The 20,388-nt window shown below is 42.4% G+C and overlaps 1 protein-coding gene across 6 annotated transcripts in view; it reads right to left on the reverse strand.

Annotated features, from left to right (window-relative positions):
- The window catches only part of LOC122215613 (mitochondrial intermediate peptidase), a 163,413-nt gene that overhangs the window by 133,706 nt on the left and 9,319 nt on the right, over positions 1–20,388 (reverse strand). For all 6 annotated transcript variants that reach the window (XR_006200489.1, XR_006200493.1, XM_042931418.1 and 3 more), the window contains exons 5-9: positions 14,563–14,626; positions 10,023–10,205; positions 8,823–8,979; positions 3,490–3,538; positions 1,819–1,879 (exon numbers count right to left, since the gene is read on the reverse strand). Coding sequence is in view for 4 of the 6 variants with exons in the window: in XM_042931418.1 (XP_042787352.1) it covers positions 1,819–1,879; positions 3,490–3,538; positions 8,823–8,979; positions 10,023–10,205; positions 14,563–14,626 (514 nt within the window). In the remaining 2 variants the exon portion in view is untranslated. The remainder of the gene's footprint in view (positions 1–1,818; positions 1,880–3,489; positions 3,539–8,822; positions 8,980–10,022; positions 10,206–14,562; positions 14,627–20,388) is intronic.

Consider the following 20,388-nt stretch of genomic DNA (forward strand, 5'->3'; position numbering starts at 1 on the left):
CAAATAAGTGTTGAGTACCTACCCTATGTCTAACACTTAGCACATTGCTAAGCAGTCCAAATCAGGAGCCAGAACCAAAGGCTAGAAAAGTAGTTCAGCAACTACAACTATGGTCCGGGTGAGAAGTAAGAATGACCTCAACCAGAACTGTGGCAATGGGCGTGGAGAGGAGAGAACAGAGTTCTCTGGAAGGTAGAATCCACACGATTTGGTAAATGGTTATATGTGGGCAGAGAGGGGAAAGAGATAAATAACCCGAAGGGCTTGTTGGAACAGGACTGTAGGGCTGGAGATACAGCACGTCTCATGTGGGACTGGAGAGTTTGTATTTCTAACAAGTTCCAGATGCTGCTGCTGCTTCTGGTCCAGGGAACACACTTTGAGAACTACCGGCCTGGAGCAAATCCAGGTTCTGGCCAGGGTTGCAGGGTGAAGCGTGGTACCGTTCACGACGAGATCAGGCATTTCACAAATATCTAGAGAGTCACCTGTATACCAAATGTCTAGAGAGGATAGTTTCATATTAGCTTATAATAAAGGAGCTTCTGGCAACGTATTTTATCTTTTCTATTTCTATATTCACCAACATAAATTCTGGCCTATACCTAGCTTCCTAAGTGGACTACCTACCAAGCCAAAGTTGCAGATGACTGACCCTAGTTACTTTGCTACACAGCTCCTACCATAAATTAACAAACTGACATGCTACTCTTGAAATTGGTGAATTTGCTAGGATTAATCTATTTCTTAGTGGCTGTATCTGAGAAACTGGAAAATAGTTTCTAAATCTGCAAGGCTCATTTCCCCTAGATGTTCTCTAGGACTTTGGCTCTAGCGGCCAGCACCAAAATCAAGAACTGCCAACGACAGGACCAATAAGAGAATAAGGCAGACAACCAGTAACCCAGTAAACGCCCTTGAACCAAATGAGAGCGAGGGTCCTAACACCTGGAATCCCATCACTTTTGGGGGCACACCATCACTTGGGCATCCTTCTGGACATAAAGACACTTAAGTCTGTACTGTAAGATCATGCAATCGCTTAATCTTATGATTGAAAACACCACCTAAGTGTTTTAAGATGGGGTATCCTTTGAAGTCCACATCGATCTATTTAATTGAGCTCCATAAGTTAGCAAATAAAAAAGTAAACTGTAATGTTAACACTGATGGTTAAATTGCCACCTGCCAGATCAGTCCTCCACCGAGCTTCCTTAAAGGCTGCTTCAAACTGAGAAGCCCACTTTCCGTAGAATAGAAGCAGCCTTCACACGAGTATATATGAATATACATAGTTAATATACGTTTATAGGTGTGTGTACATGTATGAGTGTGTGTGTGTGTGTGTGTGTGTGTGTGTCTTATATCAACTAACCAACAAAAATACTGGATTGCCGAGAAATGTCAGATTCGGACGTATGGATCAAGTATTTCAATACTTTATTCACCAAACCCAAGAATCAGAACCAAGTCCAGGGATAACAAACAAGACTATACGTACCTTCAGCATATAACAAGAAAGTTCTAGAGTCAAAAGATAAGGACCCCAGCTGATAGATTGTTTACATTATAATAAAAATATTCCGCGGTGCCTGGGTTGATCAGTCAGTTAAGTGTCCGACTGGACCTTAGGTCATGATCTCACGGTTCGTGAGTTTGAGCCCCGCATCAGGTTCCGTGCTGACAGCTCGGAGCCTGGAGACTGGAGCCTGCTTCGGATTCTGTGTCTCCCTCTCTGCCCCTTCCCCACTCATGCTCTCTCTCTCTCTCTTTCAAAAAATAAACATAAAAAAAAATATATATAAAAGTGTCACTTACAGAATTTTGAGGATTTAGTTTCATTTTCATCCCTCGTATCATCTCAAAGTCTCTTATAGTTCTGTAAAACAAGTTTATTAGGACAAAATTTTAATAATTACATTAATAATTTTGTTTATGTACCTTTCCGATATTCATGATAAAACCAGAAGTCATTTGTAGTGCAAATGTAAGCCAGTATTAATCCACATTTTACCTGTGTTAAAAGGGATGTCAATGTATCATTAGTAAATTACTGCCATTTCTACCTTAAAAACATCCTAGCAGACAGATAAAGGTTTTGATAGTATTAAAGCCTGGGAAAATGAGCAATGTTACACAAACATGCAAAGTATTCACCAGAAAACTTAAAATAACTGCTTTTTGCTACACATTAAGAAGGTAAGAGACTAACAAATAACTTTCTACAAGAAAAAACATGAACAGAGATTATATTTAAGATTTCCATTCATATTTTTTCCCCAAAGAAAACTCTAGCTGGGCAATAATCAAATATGTGCTTAAAATTATAAAATATGAAGTTTCTGTTAGAATTAACACCTATATATATATCCCTAAAAATCTGAAGATATGTTTGCTCAAAATACAATCTATAGCTACAGAGAAGGGAAGAAAGAATACTAACACTTTCCTAATAAAGCAGAGTATATTCTCAACTAACCGCATAATTAATACTTCCTTTTCATTCTATCAAAGCCACAGTGATTCACTAGATTAAAAGAAAATTTTAGAATTTAAAATATAATCCAAATTAGAGAGGACTGGGTGCTAAGGAGTGAATTTATAATAATAGAAAATGGAAATCTGAGATAAATTCAACGTGTTGGTGGTCAAAAGGCAAAGGAAATTCCAGGCAGCATAATAAGGCAGCCGTGACATGCCTCCTTCTGGAACCGTCAGTCTCTGAAGGCTGCCGGAGTGTGGCCTCTCAACAAAGCACAAGAGAAGCACCGGCAAAGGACAAGTGACCCGATCAAGAATGGAAGGCAGGGCCACAACAAAGGAACTCAAATGGGGAGGCAGATCATTCTTAAGATCAAAAACACAGCTCAATCGACCACATCCATGAGCCATGTACATGTAGGCCAAAAGAAGAGAAACACGACTTTATGAGCTTGTAACATTGGTGGCAGGAGTCGAAAATATATAGTTCTAAAAAGGTTTGGAAAACATTTTTTAATTACACATCAATGATGGGTTCCTAAGACAATGAACTGGTTAATCAGAGGGGACAGCCTAAGTTTTCAAGACTGTCACCTTGGGAAGACAGCTATGTGCTTTCAAAGTATTCCTCATCGTTAATCCAATCTCCTGACTCGGCCATAGATCTGACTCGATATTCCCACACTTACATTCTTAATAGGTCACCTTCAAATTTTTTATAAATTTATATAAAGGCGCCTGGGTGGCTCAGTCAGTTAAGCGTCCGACTTTGGCGCAGGTCATGATCTCACAGTTCATGGGTTCGAGCCCCACATCAGGCTCTCTGCTGACAGCTCAGAGCCTGGAGCCTGCTTCAGATTCTGTCTGTGTCTCTCTCTCTCTCTGCCCCTCTCCTGCGTACGCCCTGTCTCTCTCTGTCTCTCAAAAATGAATAAAATGAATTTTAAAAAAATGAAAAAGAAGAAAAACCTACATGATACACATCTGAAGAGTAGTACAAAAACTAACCTTTCAGAAAGTTTGTCTGATAGCTTCTCAAGGAACTGCATGACCGTCTCTAAAATGAAATCCAAAAGAAAATGTCTTTAATTACGTAAAATATAATGAACATACCTGTTAAAATTAGAATGTAATAGTCATAATCTATACACTGTAATGCCCTTAAAGACATCATTTTCAAATGCCCTCAAAGAGATATGTCGGGGTTGCTAACATATCCTAGGCATAAGTATTTCCAAATGATGATGATCAGTTTATCAGAAAACAAATTTAACGAACATAGTAGTAATCCAAACCCTTCGATTATACCCCAGAGGAAGGAGTGAAGGGGGAGGTTAAAAGAAAAAAAAAATCCAAATTTTCAATGTGTTTCTATCTACTCATATGTGTAAGAGAAAAAATATGTTTCTTAGACCTGCTTAATTTTGCCCGAGTTTCAAAAAAATAGCCAGACTCTGATTTGTTCATAAAAATCAGTGTAATTTTGAAGCGTGAGTCACTGAAAATTAGATTTTAAAAATCAATGTTTTTCCGGAGAGCTATATTTCTTTTTTATATATAGCTGCAGAATAATCTATTCAGGATCAACACCAAAAAAAAATAAACAAAATTAGAACCTTAGAAATTTAAGCTCCACTAGGATTTTTTTTTTAATCACTTAAAGACTTCAGCCATGGTCATTATATACTACAAACTCATAAAGGCAATATGGTATAACTATCATTATTTCCCATGACGGGGAATTTTTCATGTGTACTTTTGAATTTGCCACTTTCCGCCACTGATTTATGTGTAGAGTTTTCACATGCGTTTTAGAGTTTGCCACAAACACTGTTTTTATATTTTCCAGATGATCTTGTATATGGTTTTAAGTTTCTCGCCGTCTCCAATTTATCTCCTTTCTGAGTAAAATAAAAGCCTGAGAAAAGAACGGAGGTTAACCTAAACCAAGAAGCTCTGGGGTTTCTTGCCACTATTGATATTTAACAGGCCTTGTAACAGTAATCTTGGAAACACTGCCCATGTGCCATATTAAATGGTATTAGGTCTTTTAGGAAAAAAACATTATTTCATTAAAAATGAAAGCTTATTTTAGGATATCATACCAGCTGCCATAAAGAAGTATGTTCAAGTAAGTCTGTGCATGCTTTTATTTCTAAGTGAGATTTTTACTCACTTTCACCCATTTTTGTTTTTCTAGCTATCTTACATGTGAAAGATCTACCTCAATCTACCTGGAAAACTGTCATATTAAAAAGAATGAGGGGCACCTGGGGGGCTCGGATAAGCATCTGACTTCAGCTCAGGTCATGGTCTCACGGTTTGTGGGTTCGAGCCCCGTGTCAGGCTCTGTGCTGACAGCTCAGAGCCTGCAGCCTGCTTTGGATTCTATGTCTCCCTCTCTCTCTGCCCCTACCCCACTCATGCTCTGTCTCTGTCTCAAAAATAAATAAACATTGGGGCGCCTGGGTGGCGCAGTCGGTTAAGCGTCCGACTTCAGCCAGGTCACGATCTCGCGGTCCGTGAGTTCGAGCCCCGCGTCAGGCTCTGGGCTGATGGCTCAGAGCCTGGAGCCTGTTTCCGATTCTGTGTCTCCCTCTCTCTCTGCCCCTCCCCCGTTCATGCTCTGTCTGTCTCTCTCTGTCCCCAAAAAAATAAAAAACGTTGAAAAAAAAAATTTAAAAAAAAAAATAAATAAATAAACATTAAGAAATAAAAACGATGGATAGGGTAGGGTAGGATAGGGTAGGGTAGGGTAGGATAGGATAGGATAGGATAGGATAGGATAAAATAAAATAAAATAAAATAAAATAAAATAAAATAAAATAAAATAAAATAAAATAAAATAAAATAAAATAAAAGGTTTGAAAGCCCCTGAAAACAAATAAATGCCTCACTGGAAAATTATTTCCTAATTCGCCTGCCATATGAGTGCCCACCTTAACCTTGGTTTATATCCCTTCCCACCTCCTTCTCTCTGCTGAAAGTTCACCATTTCTTCACCACCGATTTCCAGTTTCACCTCCCTCATAAAACCCTCAGCAACTACATAGCATCTGACAAACTTCCCGAACTCCTAAAATCCTCTAGCATTGTTTTGTCTATACTTGCCACTCGTTTGACACTGAAAAGACAATGACCTGCGTTACTGTTTATATTCAGATCACTGAGCTCCCCAACTAAATTTTAAATTCCTTAAGGACACAAACTCATATCCTCTGTGGCTCTGTGCACAACAGCGCAACTCTAACATACGACCATGCTAACCACCTGGCAAGCAGTGGATTTGCTGGTAATGATACCTGGCATTAGCAGCTGCAAGTCCGGTGGGTTGGAGAATCCACACTGCTCACCCCAGCAGTCAATCCTCGACCTTCTTTAGATTTCACACGTCCTCAGCATTTGAGTCAGCTGATCACTGTCCTCCCCTTCAGTCACTTCCTGGCGTGGCCTCCAGGACCACCCACTCTGTTCACTTTCCTCCTCTTTCATTGATGCTCCTTCTTGGCGGCCATTACTGGCTTTTCCTCATATCCCTGACGTCTTAAACTTGGGAGAGCCCAGAGCTCAGTCCCTGGACTTCCGTTCTTCTTCAAATGCACTCACTCCCCTGGACACCTCAGACAAAGTCATGCCCTAAAATACAGACCCTAATTTATCTCTCTGGCTCAGAGCCCTCTCCTCAACTCCTGCCTACTCAACATCACCATGTGAACACCAATTGGCATCTCAACTTAACTTGAACCAAACGAAGCCTCCAGTCCCCTCCCTCTTGGTTGACAGTAACTCACTATGTCTTTTCAGTTGATCAGCTTAAAAATCTTGGTTCCCCTTCAAAATGCTGTGTCTCTAGAATCAGACACATCCTATGACTCCACTGCCACCACTTTGGTCAAGCCGCCATCTTTCTCATCACGATTACTGCAAAACCCCTTCTGACAGGCCTCTCCTCCACCCTTGCCTCTCTGCAGCCTATCTCGGTGTCAGCAGGACATGACCTGCCATCAAAATGTAAGACAGATCACCCTACTTCTCTGCTCAAACCCCCAAATGACTTCCCATCTCACTCGAGGAAAAGCCCTGATCACAGCTCCTCCTTGCATCTGCCTCCACCTCTTCCCGCTCCCCTCGCTCACTGCACTCGCCACTTTGCCCTTTTTGCTTCTCAGATGTGTCCAGCTACCTAGGGTCCTCTGCCCTTGCCGTGCCTCCATCTGGAACTTTCTTCCCCTAAGAGCCACAGGCTTATTCCTGCACCTCCTTCAAGTCTATGCTCATTTGCCCCGCCCCCAGCCCCGTCAACTCTGTTTAAAATCCACACACGTTCACATTCCTTAACCCCTTCCCCATCCAGTTTTCTCTACAGCTCGTATTAACTAATAAAATACTGTGTTCTTTACCTATTTAGGTCGGTCTTATCTCCCTTACAGAAATATAAACCGCTCCAGAGCAGGAATTTCCATCTGTGTTACACACTGATTTATTTCTAGGGCCTACAGTAATATCGACACATCATGGGCACTCGGTAAATACTTGTCAAATCAATGGCTGATGACAGAGAACGAAGATGATGCCTTTTATACATCTGTTTGGTCTCAAACAGCCTACAAAGACCATACACTTAGGGCATGGGTTTAGGGTTCAGCCCTGACACTTTTTGGCACAATAACTAACCCTGGGTTCCTATCCTATCAAGTGGATACGAACATCTACCTCACAGGGCTGTGGAGGCACTGAATAACGGCCCAGAGTAAGCACCATACTATTATCACAGCTGACCCTTGAACAACACGGGTTTGAACAGTGTGGGTGCACTTACACGTGGATAGTTTTCAACAGATACAGTATAGTACTATAAACGTGCTTTCTCTTGCGATGTTCTTACTAACATTTTTCCTCCGGTTTACTTTATTATAATACAGTACATAATACATATAACGTACCAAATATGGATGACAAACCGTTTGTCATTGGTTAAGGCTTCCAGTTGACTGTGGGCTGTCAGTAGTTAAGTTTTGGGGAGTCAAAAGTTACATGTGGATTTTCAACTATGAGGGGGTGGGGGGTGTCGGCACCCCTGCACTGTTCAAGGGTCAACCGAACATAAAATAATAATAATAAAACATCCTAACAATCTGGTGACCACAACGACCACAGAAAAACACAAATTGTTGTACGATCTATTTAGGAGCTAAATGGGGTGTAACAAACTGTTCAGAGACAAGGGCGTCTAAGGGAAGTGAAAAGTGAAAAGGCTTTGTGAAAGAGGTGGGTTTGGGGCTGAACACTGAAAAATGTATAGGATTTGAACAGACAGATTGGGACGGGGGAGCTGTTCCCCATGCAGGGAACGGCATGAGCAAAGGGGGGAGTGAGATGTGCCTATGGCTTCGCAGAGAGCCTCGAAGGGTCAAGGGAGACGGCTGCTTGCAAAAGAAATGGCCATTTTTAAGAACACTCTGGAGAAGACAGGAACATACTAGAGAGAGAAGGGATACGCACGGAAGGAATAAAGACAGAACAGAATCAACGATGTGATCTTCCGCCCACACAGAGTTCATTTCCAGCGTTCCCTCTCAACCCGTGAAGGGCACGTCCGCCCAGATGCTCAACCGGAAACCAAGGGTAGCCGGCACACCGTGTCCTCCTCCCTCTCAACCCACCACCAAGTCTTGGAGGTTCCAGCTCTGACAGGTATCTTGAACTGAACAGTCCCAGCATCACAGCTACCCTGCTCCTGACCCTGTGTGAACTATCACGGCAATTTAATCTGCCTTTGAACAAACCTACCATATACGCTTATATTTGTACTACCGTGTAACGTTTCCTTTATATACCATAAATCATAAAGAGCTCAGCAGAGCACAAGGCAAGACTTTCACAAACCCCAGGATGCTTCTTCCCACCTTCCCATCCAGCACTCTTCCCTCTGAAAAGGAGGTTCATATACCCACGTGCTTTTATAGTCCTAGCCTATATTCAACCTTGTCTTCAGCAGACACATTGATCTTTCCCCTCCTCTCATCCTAATCCTAACCGACGTGGTTGGGTCGAACACAGAAACCGGCTGACTTAAAATGAACAGAATTTAAATTAGCATCAGTGAAAATTTAAGTATGACTTCACTCTCGACGTGCACAAGAAATAAACTACCTCGGCTGGAGAGAATATATTTCCAATTACTGGCTCTATTTAAAGGTCAGGTCTATCTAAACAGGCAGAAAATCTCAATAAATGGGGCTCTGAGGATATTAAAAAGAGAACGCTCATTTAGAGCCACGTAAAATAGAAGCGGAGTTTTGCGAAAATCCTGTTTTAAAAAGCTGGGTAAACGAGCTTACCTGGACTCTGGGCTAGTGTTCCTTGCAGGGCTCTGTGGGAGTACGTGCAGTACCCCACTAACTTTGCCAGCAGGTCTCTGTTGCTGAGCAATTCCTCCAAACATCTCAACTGACCAGCATTGGGATGAAGAAAAATTTTATAAGCGGCTTCTCGCACCTACATTTAAAGTGTAAATGGTAGAAGGTATAATAAGCACCGTGACACAGAGGCCCACGCAATAAAAATATAGGCTAACTCTCACCCCCTCTCTTCTACCGGTGATCACTACTTTAAAATGAAAGTAAGTGATGGGCCACCTGGGTGGCTCAGTCAGTTAAGCGTCCGACTTCGGCTCAGGTCATGATCTCATGGCTCTTGAGTTCGAGCCCCGAGCCGGGCTCCGTGCTGACAGCTCGGAGCCGGGAGCCTGCTTCCGATTCTGTATCTCCCTCTCTGCCCCTCCCCAACTTGTACTCACATGCGCTCTCTCTCTCTCTCTCGCTCAAAAATAGACATTAAAAAAAATAATAAATAAGGGTTTACACAGAGTGAATAAAGCTTTTAGATTCAGAAACTAGCATGGGGTATAAACACATACTTGACTGGAGTTCTCGGTCATGGGGTCTGGGGGGACATACACAACCATACCCAATTTTACCCAACACACGTGCTATAAAGCACCTTTAACCAGGTAAAGACTACAGGCAGTAAGAATCTGGGTAGTCTACAATGTAATTGTTATATATTTCTTTATCGTACTTTAAAAATGAGGAGTTCTTGGGGCCCCTGGGTGGCACAGTCGGCTGAGCGTCTGGCTTCGGCTCAGGTCATGATCTCACAGCTCGTGAGTTCCAGCCCCGCGTCGGGCTCTGTACTGACAGCTCAGAGCCTGGAGCCTGCTTCTGCTTCTGTGTCTCCCTCTCTCTCTGCCCCTAACCCGCTTGCATTCTGTCTCTGTCTCTCTCAAAAATAAATAAACATTTAGGAAAAAAAATTTTTTTAATAAAAAAAAATTTAAATGAGTTCTTTATGAGATGAATAATTAAACCATTTTCATATTCAAAGCATTTACAGAATTAATAATCCCACAGTCCAATTTTAGGGCTTAGTAACACCCAGGCATTTTTAAAGGTATAATTACATTATCACTGAATTTTGGGTTCAAACAGTAGCAAACACAGATGAGACCTAGACTATAAAGCAAGGGGGAATACACATACCAAGTCATCTGGAGATTCTGCGTGTAGACCATCAACTATCACGTGATTTCCAGCGACTACAAAGTTTTGATGAATGTGTTCTGGCAAGAGATGCTTCTCAATCTTGTTGGGAAAGTTAGTTCCCATGAGAAATGTATTACTCAAATCCAAGATTTTAACATTCAGGTCCACTGCTCTCTTACGCTACATGCGGAGGGAGTAAAAGTTATTTAAAGGCATTTAAAGTAGTATTTCACAACTGACTTAACAGACCATCTACTAAGACAGTAAAGCAACATATTGAATAAGATACTAAATATATTAAATGAAATGAATATTGAGTATATTGCTTGTGCCATAAATATATAATAATATACTACGAACTATGTGAATTCTGTTTTTGATATGTTTTTAATATCTTAACAAAATGATTATCCTATGGTTTTTATAGTGTTTCTATGCTTAATATTTACATACGTTCTAGAGTTCTGTTATGTCTAGGTTATATAATCTTTGAAATTAACCACATTGGGAGGTACACAATCCTTCCCTATCCCCCCAAAAACCTCTTAGTTAAGCGAATCAGAGAATAGCAGGTAGTTGAATCTAATCAATATGATACTTATAAGTGTTTGTGGGCTAAAAAGAGTATTTGAAGGACACATTTGAAAACATCCTCGATCCTAAAAGATTAGACAGAAAGGTCAAAGGGAAGGAAAGGAATTACTGTAAGTCTTCACAAGAGCGTAACGAGCATGCAGAGGGGGACACACGTTAGCAGTTCTGCCTCTGCACACACTTGATTAGCTAGCGAAGGCCAGCAGGGGTGGGGGGTGCAGAGCCAGACGGAGCCTGCAGGGCCGACTGTATCTTCCGGCTCCGTGCCTGGCACCCGTCAGCCTGCCGAGCCCCTGACCATGATATTGGATGGTGTTGGCACACCTATGTGGGGTTTTTTCTTGCAGTCACACCTTGAGGATATACAATCCCCTAAGAAAGCACGTATTAGCCGAGGGGTGACACAGATGTTCTGAATGAAACCTAACTACAGTGCACATAATCAGCCAGCTCTACTGGAGGACGAGGATGAATTTGCAGTCATTCTTACTAGGAAACTAGACGGGCATCTGGACCTGTGAAAGGCTCTGGGTGAAATCAGATGCACGTCTTTCTGGGAAGGGGGTCAGTAGCTGTCAGCACATTCTGAACTGTACTATGACCCCAAAACATGGTTAAGCAGCACTAATTTTTTTTTAAAGGTATTTAAAGAGGGGCGCCTGGGTGGCTCAATTGGTCGGGCTTCCAACTTCGGCTCAGGTCGTGATCTCGCGGCTTGTGAGTTCAAGCCCCGCGTCGGGCCCTGTGCTGACAGCTCAGGGCCCGGAGCCTGCTTCGGGTTCTCTCCCTCTTTCTCTCTACCCCTCTCCCACTCATGCTCTGTCTCTCTCTTCTCAAAAATAAATAAAAACACTTAAAAAAAAAATTTTTAAAAAGGTATTTTAGATGCCGATGTACACTTGGTAAGATGCTGGGGAAAAATTAAGTATATATTAATAACCAAAAATTCTACAATATAGAAAATTCGAACTTCGTGGGAAAACTGAGTTTTCAGATACTTCAAGGTCTTTATTAGTCCAGATTTCCTGTTGCCTCTTTTGTTTCTACTATGACCATTTATCACCACCTAATGGTAATCATTGGAATAACCCAAAAAAGGCAAAAGATTGGGAATAGTACTACAGTTCCAAAATGTTCCACAAAACCTTGACTATGAAAAAATAAAATGATAAGATTATTTCAAAGAATTTACCGCCTGTTAAAGTCCCCCTGGAATTAAAAACTGGGTTTCCTTCCTGCCCTCACCAATTTTCTAGGCATAGCATTTCATCATTCTGGGATAAAGATGCAGTATTCACACTTCTAAGAATTCTACGAGATTGTTGTGCTAAGTTATCAAATGATTGCTAAAAAATATATACTTCCATTAATTTTAAACTTTTCAATTATATTCATGCGAGACCTTTACAATAAAATAAGAAATAACGTGGGAAGAAAACAGAAAAAAATATACAGGCCTTTATAATGTGTACATTATGTTGGTGGGTTTCTTTCAAGATCTCTCTTTTAAAAAGGGTAACGTGTCTCCTCTTACCTGTTTTAGTGGCACACCTTTGAGAACAGACAGAAATTATAAGAGGAATTCAGCACATTTACTTGACTTGCATGTTTAATGCTCATGAGTTCCCAGGGAGTTACGTGCCGGGCGGGGGGCAGCTACCCTTGTAAGAACACTCAAGACGTAAAAGCAGCAAGTTCAATGCCGGCAAAACTGACCTTGACCTGACACCCAACACTTCTGGGTAAAGTTTCAAAAACATGGTTCCTGAAGATTACATAAAATAATAAGACTGTTCACCTACTTTCTCTACTAGGAACGACAGTATTCTCCACTATCGTCCTTCTGAATATCAGACCTGATTAGTATTAGCTAGTATTATTATGATTCCCATACAGTCATTCAACATTTGCTGAGGCCAAAACTGGAAAAAAACATGACCCATGTTCTTGGTCCTTGAGAAGCCTGGAATTTAGACAAGTAACGCAACAGGAACCGCTTCGAGAAAAGGCAGGAAGAGGTAAATGCCATGTGCATGAAATACATAGAATGGGAGTTCAGATGAATACAAACTTTCATCTGGGGAACTGGTAAGAGCTTCGCGGACACGGTGGTCTGAGGATGAAGCCTTGGCGGGGGCTTGAGGCAGGCGGGCCGGGTGAACAGACAGCAGGAGGAGGATGGGGACCACGCATGAAAGTGGTCCAACAGTGTCACGAGTTACAGGGGAGCACAGGGAAGGCTGGGAAAGCACCGCCACGGACACTCTTCGTTACGTATTAGCTGCCATTGGTACTTTTTCAATAGGCAATGGAGAGTGACTGAAAGGTTCTGGGCAGGACGGTAAGGATCACACCAAGACTTCAAGGAAATCACTTCAACGTTCACAGACGGGTCAGACTGACCAGCAGACAACCCGGGCCGGGTTGGCGAGCAGCCTCTGGAGTCCGAGCCTCCTGCAGCTACTGGCCCTGTGACCCTGGGTAGATCACAGAAACTCGAGGTGCCCCAGTCCCTCATCTACAAAACGGGAGCGACAGCAAGGGCCTCAGAGAGGCTATAAAGATGTGATGAAACACATATGCTTCAAACAGCAAATGCTTAATTATCAATTGCTTAACTATCAATTATAATGAGTGTCAGCAAGACCAGGACCTTTAGGACAGCTCAGTGTGGCGATAAGGTTCAAGGTGAGCTGTCGGGGGGGGGGGGGGGGGGGGGGGGGGGGGGGGGGGGGCGGGGACAGATGCAGAAGCTCTACAGAACAATCCGAGGATTCTGTCACGAATTACGGCATAAAAGTACTGGGAATAAAAAAACACAAACTAACCCCCAATTTTTATTTGAGTGACTCAGAGAACAGTGGACTCATTATACCAAGAAGTGGTAATAAAGATCTGGCTTGAAGAGAGGCCGATTTTAAGCAACACGAATTTACAGTAGTGCCTGTCAGCCTCTCAAGGCTGCTGGGAGGCATGTGTGGGCTCAGGGTTCGGTCAGGAGTCTTGTGCTGAGCCCTTAAAGCCACATAAACACATCCACGTGTCTACAAGCGGCCCCAGCATTACTCAAACCCAGCACCAATCAAAATGATGTTACCTATTGTAGATGACACATACCCTCAAGACTGTGACCTCTACTTTCTAGAATACTCTGACGAACTAACCTCTATTAACAGGTAAGTGGATTTGTGTTCTGTTTATTAGGAGAAACATACCTACAAAAAAAAAAAAAAAAAAAAAAAAACATAACCATAATAGACTGCAGGCAAGTAGGGAGATAACTGTGGAGCGGGCAGATTTTCAGGGGTGGTCAACTCACCCCCTTTCTCCCAGCCCTCATACTGAAATGAGGCGTTCAAGTTTCGTAGGATACTGCGTTCTAGAAAGAGAAGTGGCCAGGGCTAGAAACTCTGGATACTAAGGATGAGAACTTGAGCAGATCACTTTGTCCTATTTCCGTATCTGTGAAAGGAGGGGTGTGAACAATGCGTAAGGTCGCTCCTGTCCCAGGGTAGACGCTGTAGAACCCCTGCTTCCTGTTTCCGGAACAAAACCGTGTGGATCTGTCAAAGACGTGTGTAATGTGAACACGCGCACTTCTGTCAAGTTCTTAATGTTCCCTGTGCGTCCACTTCCAACCTTGACCTTCGCAACTCTCAGCCTTCCTGCTCACGTGCCTCTTTCCCGATATTGCCCATCTAAATGCACATCTAAAACACCCCCAGTGTCTCAAGCAAGGTCTTAATTCCGAATTGTCACGGGTGGCAGACTGGCAGAGTCTGAGCACTCCATTCAGACACAACTAATCGAAGTATCTCGCGACACAAACACCCTAAGAGTTTTTATGACAAACGAGTTTAAGCAACACACAAGGGCGACAGCAACAAAGAAACCAACTGGACGTGAGCAAAACAAGAGGAAAAACCAGAGAGGAAATATTCACCTTCTCTTTGTCTAGGTGGATTCCGCTGATTTCAAAATCAAACATAAACAGTTCAGCCACTCGCCTATAAACAAAACGAACCCAGGTTATAATGGGTAACAATAATTATTCACAAAATCACTTTCTTGGTAAATAAATTGGACTTTTCAACCATACTCTGCAAAAGTCAGATGTGTACACACACACACACACACACACACACACACACACACACACACACACTTTCTTTAAAACCAGGAGCTTAACATCTTAGAAGTCAGTCCAAACATGTAGCTGACGGACTGGGCTTTTAAGCTCTCCGATGGGTGAGTTAGTATCATATATGTCATACTAACTGTACGATAAGTCTTAAACTGACAATGTTAACTGACAAAGGAATGACAATTTCTCCAATGAGACCAACTTATCTGCCGTTTTTTTTTTGTTTGTTTGTTTTTTCTGGAAAAGATGGACATCTTTTTGACTGTCCACCATCTTTCCTTCAAAAAAACACTTGCTGCATACTTTATGCAACCCACCAAATAACTACTTGTGGGCTGTACACATGCTAAGTGCAAGTAGGTAAAACTCTATAATCCAGCATGGATATTTAACGGAACTACAGAGTATCATAGACTGCTTGTGGGTAAAGACGTGTGTGTTCCACAAGGCACGGGTCCCAGAAGGAAACCGATACTTTTTGAATGAATGAACACAAGGTTAAAGATACAAGTGTCCTAACAAGGATACAAATGAAGAATTTGGGAACTTCAAAGAGAGACCAACAGAAACATCCTTGCACAGGTCAGCACTATGCGAACCATCACCGTTCATTCCTGCATCGCTGTTAAAAGGCAGGTTCCTTACTTATCAGCTCCCACCCACCACGCTCCTCCCCTATCTGCTAAGACTTGTGATGGAAGGTTCCCTCACGATTTCCAGAATTCATACTAGCATGCACCGTAGAAAGCAACATCTTTTTTCTTCGCATTTTTTTAAATATAATTTGGGGCGCCTGGGTGGCTCAGTCGGTTAAGCGTCCGACTTCAGCTCAGGTCACGATCTCGCGGTCTGTGATGAGTTTGAGCCCCGCGTCGGGCTCTGGGCTGATGGCTCAGAGCCTGGAGCCTGCTTCCGATTCTGTGTCTCCCTCTCTCTCTGACCCTCCCCCGTTCATGCTCTGTCTCTCTCTGTCTCAAAAACAAATAAATGTTAAAAAAAAAATTTTTTTAATATAATTTATCATCAAGTTGGCTAACATAGAGCGCATACAGCGTGCTTTTGGTTTTGGGGGTGGATTCCCATGATTCATCGCTTACATACAACACCCAGTGAGAACAAGGTTTTTAATAATCATCAAATGCATCTGCAGACTTAAAAATATGCCCTAATTTTCCCCACCTTTCCTTGATGTAACAATTTCATCAGGACACTAAGAAGAACCGGAAACCATGGAGCAGAAAGTATCTTGAACAACATCTAAAGGAAGGGGTACCTTTTCATTAGTTTTCTCCTGTAGTATTTTATCCTTAGAAGTCCATCTCTCCCTTTTTAGTTCTAAGCTAACTTGATGTTGTTTACTTTCCCGTTAGATGCCAAAGGAACCCAAATACTGAATTCATACACGTACTGATTGAGAGAAAATTTGGCGAGCTATGGAAACAGGACGAGTACACACAGCTCTTCAAATCTACTTCAGTGGAAAACACGGTCCCTGATGTCCGGGAGATGGAGATCTAATCCCACTCGTAAGTAAATCTGACCGGTAGATATGTATCAGGGGATCCGGAAACGAGAGCGTTTCTGAAAGCACTTCTGCCAGTATTACTAACCTGTAAGTAACAAATAACTCCACCTCACTTCTTTATTAGCATGTGAAAATTACTCCTTAAGTGGTAGCTATTTATTTGGGTGGTGACGGGGAGGAGGACCAGAAGTGAGGCAATCACCCGATTTAACCCCTTCTTCCCTACACCTCCAGCCTAGGCCAGGCTGCTGTAACCCTTGCCAGCCCTCTGGCCCTCCGGGACGACCTCTGTCAAGGTCAGCAGTCCTTAGTGTGATTAAACCGGCATCCCAGGAATCACCCTATCCTCCGCTGCGAGGCCTCTGCGGGCTGTCCCCCACTACCAACCAAATCAGGTTCCTCTGCTGTAGGCTCCGGAGGCATTTGTGATTTCCACTCAACAACCTTAATCCAAAAAAAAAAAAAAAAAAAAAATCGTTCGGAGAACACAGAATCTTTGCAAAAGGCTATGTTGGAGCCACGCGAGCGAGTCATGGATGCTTAAATATAATAAGCAGAGAGAACGAAACACAGCGGCAACCAATGTTTTAAAAAGTCAATACATGTATCACAGAGCGTGAAAAAATAGTTACGATTAGCTTTACATGTAGAAGCCTGTTCCTTATTCATAGACTACAAACCTGTGAACGCCACCATGATAATTACTTATTTATTTCAACTCCATCCAAACCCCAATAATTAAAAACATGAAACAGCGTACACTTGGACAATTTTTCAAAGGCCTTCTGCATGAGGTTTTCAGTTTTTCTTCCAACTGGTAGCAGCCACTTGAACATTAAATTCTTTGATGCTGTGCCGGAAGCTGGGTTTCTTGGCTGATGGGACTTGTTTTCTTTTCTCTTTAATCCTGCTGCACACTTGGAACCAATTTCAAGTGTAACACCTCTTTCTGTCAATAGTAATTTTTTTAACTATTTTTTTTCGGGAATTAAATTATCCAAATATTTGATCTACTCTCCTGGCTTTCCCTGACTCTTTAGAAAGGGTATACTTATCTTCCTGACTATTGCCCACTATACTTTGAACGGACAGAATTAACGTTCTTCTAAAAATTCTGAAAATTCAACAGACCACATTAATAATCTAGTCACTCGCCTTCTTTCTTAAATAATGTTAAGGGCTTCACTCGAGCCCCTAAAATATCCCCATTATCTCTATCTCACGGTGATCTCCCTTCCTGAACAGTCAACCTGAAAAACATTCCGCTTTATCTTTCCTAGCAAAGGTATTTTCTGTTTGTTTTTATAAGACAAAGCACAAAAAAGATAATGGGGGTTGATAAATAGGGATGGAAATTTATTGTATAATGTAAGTTTATTACATTATATAATGTAGGTTTACTGTATAACAGCTTTACTGTAGAAATGTAGGAAAAAATTAAAATCGCTAATCTCAGCAAAGACAACCCCTATTAAAGTTCTTATATTTCCCTCCAATCTGCTTATGTTTTTTTTTTTTATTTTTTTTATTTTTAAAATTTTTTTTTTTCAACGTTTTTTATTTATTTTTGGGACAGAGAGAGACAGAGCATGAACGGGGGAGGGGCAGAGAGAGAGGGAGACACAGAATCGGAAACAGGCTCCAGGCTCCGAGCCATCAGCCCAGAGCCTGACGCGGGGCTCGAACTCACGGACCGCGAGATCGTGACCTGGCTGAAGTCGGACGCTTAACCGACTGCGCCACCCAGGCGCCCCAATCTGCTTATGTTTTTAAGACGACGTGAAACTAACTACGATAAGGTTAGGGAAATTAGCACATAGTAGGTGCTGGAAGAATGTTTGCTGAGTTTCCGAACGGACGTAAAGGGCACTGAAGTCCTCAGACTGGAACATCACTCGCCCTAGCTGTTGGGCTGGGTGAGCCGGTGGGGGACACCCAACGGGATGTCCGTCCCGAAATGCACGGGCAGAGGCAGTATCTTTGGTCTCATGAAGACACGGTCTCAGTGGCAACGAACGTGTGGCTAACACCAACAAGAGAAGACCTTCCCTTGGCTTCTATCCAATTTACTCTCAGTATATTATACTCCTTGTTCTGAGTAAGTGGGAGCCAACTAACATGGACGTTTGTACCCTGCTTTTTCTTGTGAAACTGTACCACAAACACTGAACATTTCTTTGAATGCCCTCAAAACCATGGCTTTTAACGTTCGTAACATTTGGTCCCACGAACTAAAAATATTTTCATTTTTCCCACTCTGTAATCTATGCTATGATAAAATTCCTTGCCACATAAATCTCTTTATCCTTTTCTTTATGATACATCCAAGAAACTGAGCAAAAAGGGATCCTCCATAACTATTTATCAACTGACACCTAACTAGAGGGGACCCATTATCCCAAACCATTAAAACACTATTCTTACTCTGTTTCTATTCTGTTAAGTGACGGGCTCTCTGTTCTACCTTTCTTTAAGGATGGAAGGGTCTCATTCTTTGAATGGCTTCTATGTGCAAGACACTGGCAAAGCATTTTACTTTCATTATTTCATTTAAACTTCATATGGGGCGCCTGGGTGGCTCAGTTGGTTGAGCGTCCGACTTCGGCTCAGGTCACGATCTCACAGTTCTTGAGTTCGAGCCCCGCGTCGGGCTCTGTGCTGACAGCTTGGAGCCTGGCGCCTGTTTCGGATACTGTGTCTCCCTCCTTCCCCCCCCCCCCCCCCCCCCCTCTCTCTCTCTCTCTCTCTCTCTCTCTCTCTCTCTCTCTCTCTCCCCCCCTCCCCCCCAACATGTTCTCTCTCTCTCTCTCTCTCAAAAATAAAGCATTAAAAAACTTAAGAGTAGAAACATAAAAAATAAAAAAAAAATCCTGTTGGCATTTTTAGGAACATCTAGAAATGCAGTATGCATCCTGTCAGAACAAGTCCTTTGTACCTAAAATGGTCCGTTATTCCACTACAATTTTTACACATTAAATACAGAAAAGTCAATCTTCAGCAAAATCAGATAATGAATAACCTGTGGTCACTACTCAGTCAACACCAGCTGAGTATAAATGCAGCACAATGAGCAGGCATTCAGCCTCTCCTTGTTTTGCTAATGAAGACAGTATCAGGCTCAAGCCTAAAATCGGAGTGAAGACAAACTAGTCTGATGATACCACCAGCTTTCCCAGTATCCTCAGCATGAGAATTGACGAAGTGAAATAAGGTCAAACAAGTATCTGCATACTAGGAACTCGGGGGAAATTAATGCCCCAAAGACAGCCTCATCGTGCAATTCGTATGGCATGGTACTCATACATCAGATAAATAACAAAATCCCATTATCGACGGATCCCTGCAGAGCAGGGCTTCGTGGGGGCTCAGAAGCCCTGTGTGGAGACAGAAAGGAGAGAAGGAAGCAGGAGGAGAGAGAATCGGAGAGTGAAAAGAAGTAAACAACACAAACAGGTAAGAAAACGTATACCCTCTGAGCCACGAGATGAGTAATATATAGATGGCTTAATAACAAAGTTATAAAACTATTAATACGTACATAAATGTGTGCAAAGAAACATGGTATCCAAGATCCTGTATCAAATATTTTGGGGGGCTGACCTAGAAATGTAGCTTTTTCAGTTCGGAATAATAAAGGTAATCTAAGGAAACAAAGGAAATCATTTCAAGGATCTTGACATCCCACCAGTCAATAAAATCAACTGGTTTCTATCTTCCGGTGGTATCGATGATGGAACTTCACGCATGAAGCTAAGTGTAATTCCCAACTGTTTAGAGGAACTCATTCCTTTGGTAAGCACCTACTACAGGCCAGGAACTGCTCTAGGAGCCGGATTCAGCTCTGAACAAAACAGACCAGATCCCTGCCCTCCCGGAGTTCCCCATCTAGGGTGGCGGAGAGATGTAAACAAATGAGCAAACAGAAATGCTGGAAAAGGTCAGGACTAAGAAGAGAACACAAGCAGGGTAAGAGGACAGGGCATGACCTGGTACAGAGGAGGAGTGAAGGCCTAAAGAAAGTGCAGGAGTCGTGCAGACTCCGGGAAGAAATGTTCCAGACGGAGGGGGCTGCAGACGGAGGGGGGCTCTGGAGTGCGGAG

The sequence above is a fragment of the Panthera leo genome, chromosome A1 (assembly GCF_018350215.1).
Source record: "Panthera leo isolate Ple1 chromosome A1, P.leo_Ple1_pat1.1, whole genome shotgun sequence".
Taxonomy (NCBI): Eukaryota; Metazoa; Chordata; class Mammalia; order Carnivora; family Felidae; genus Panthera; species Panthera leo.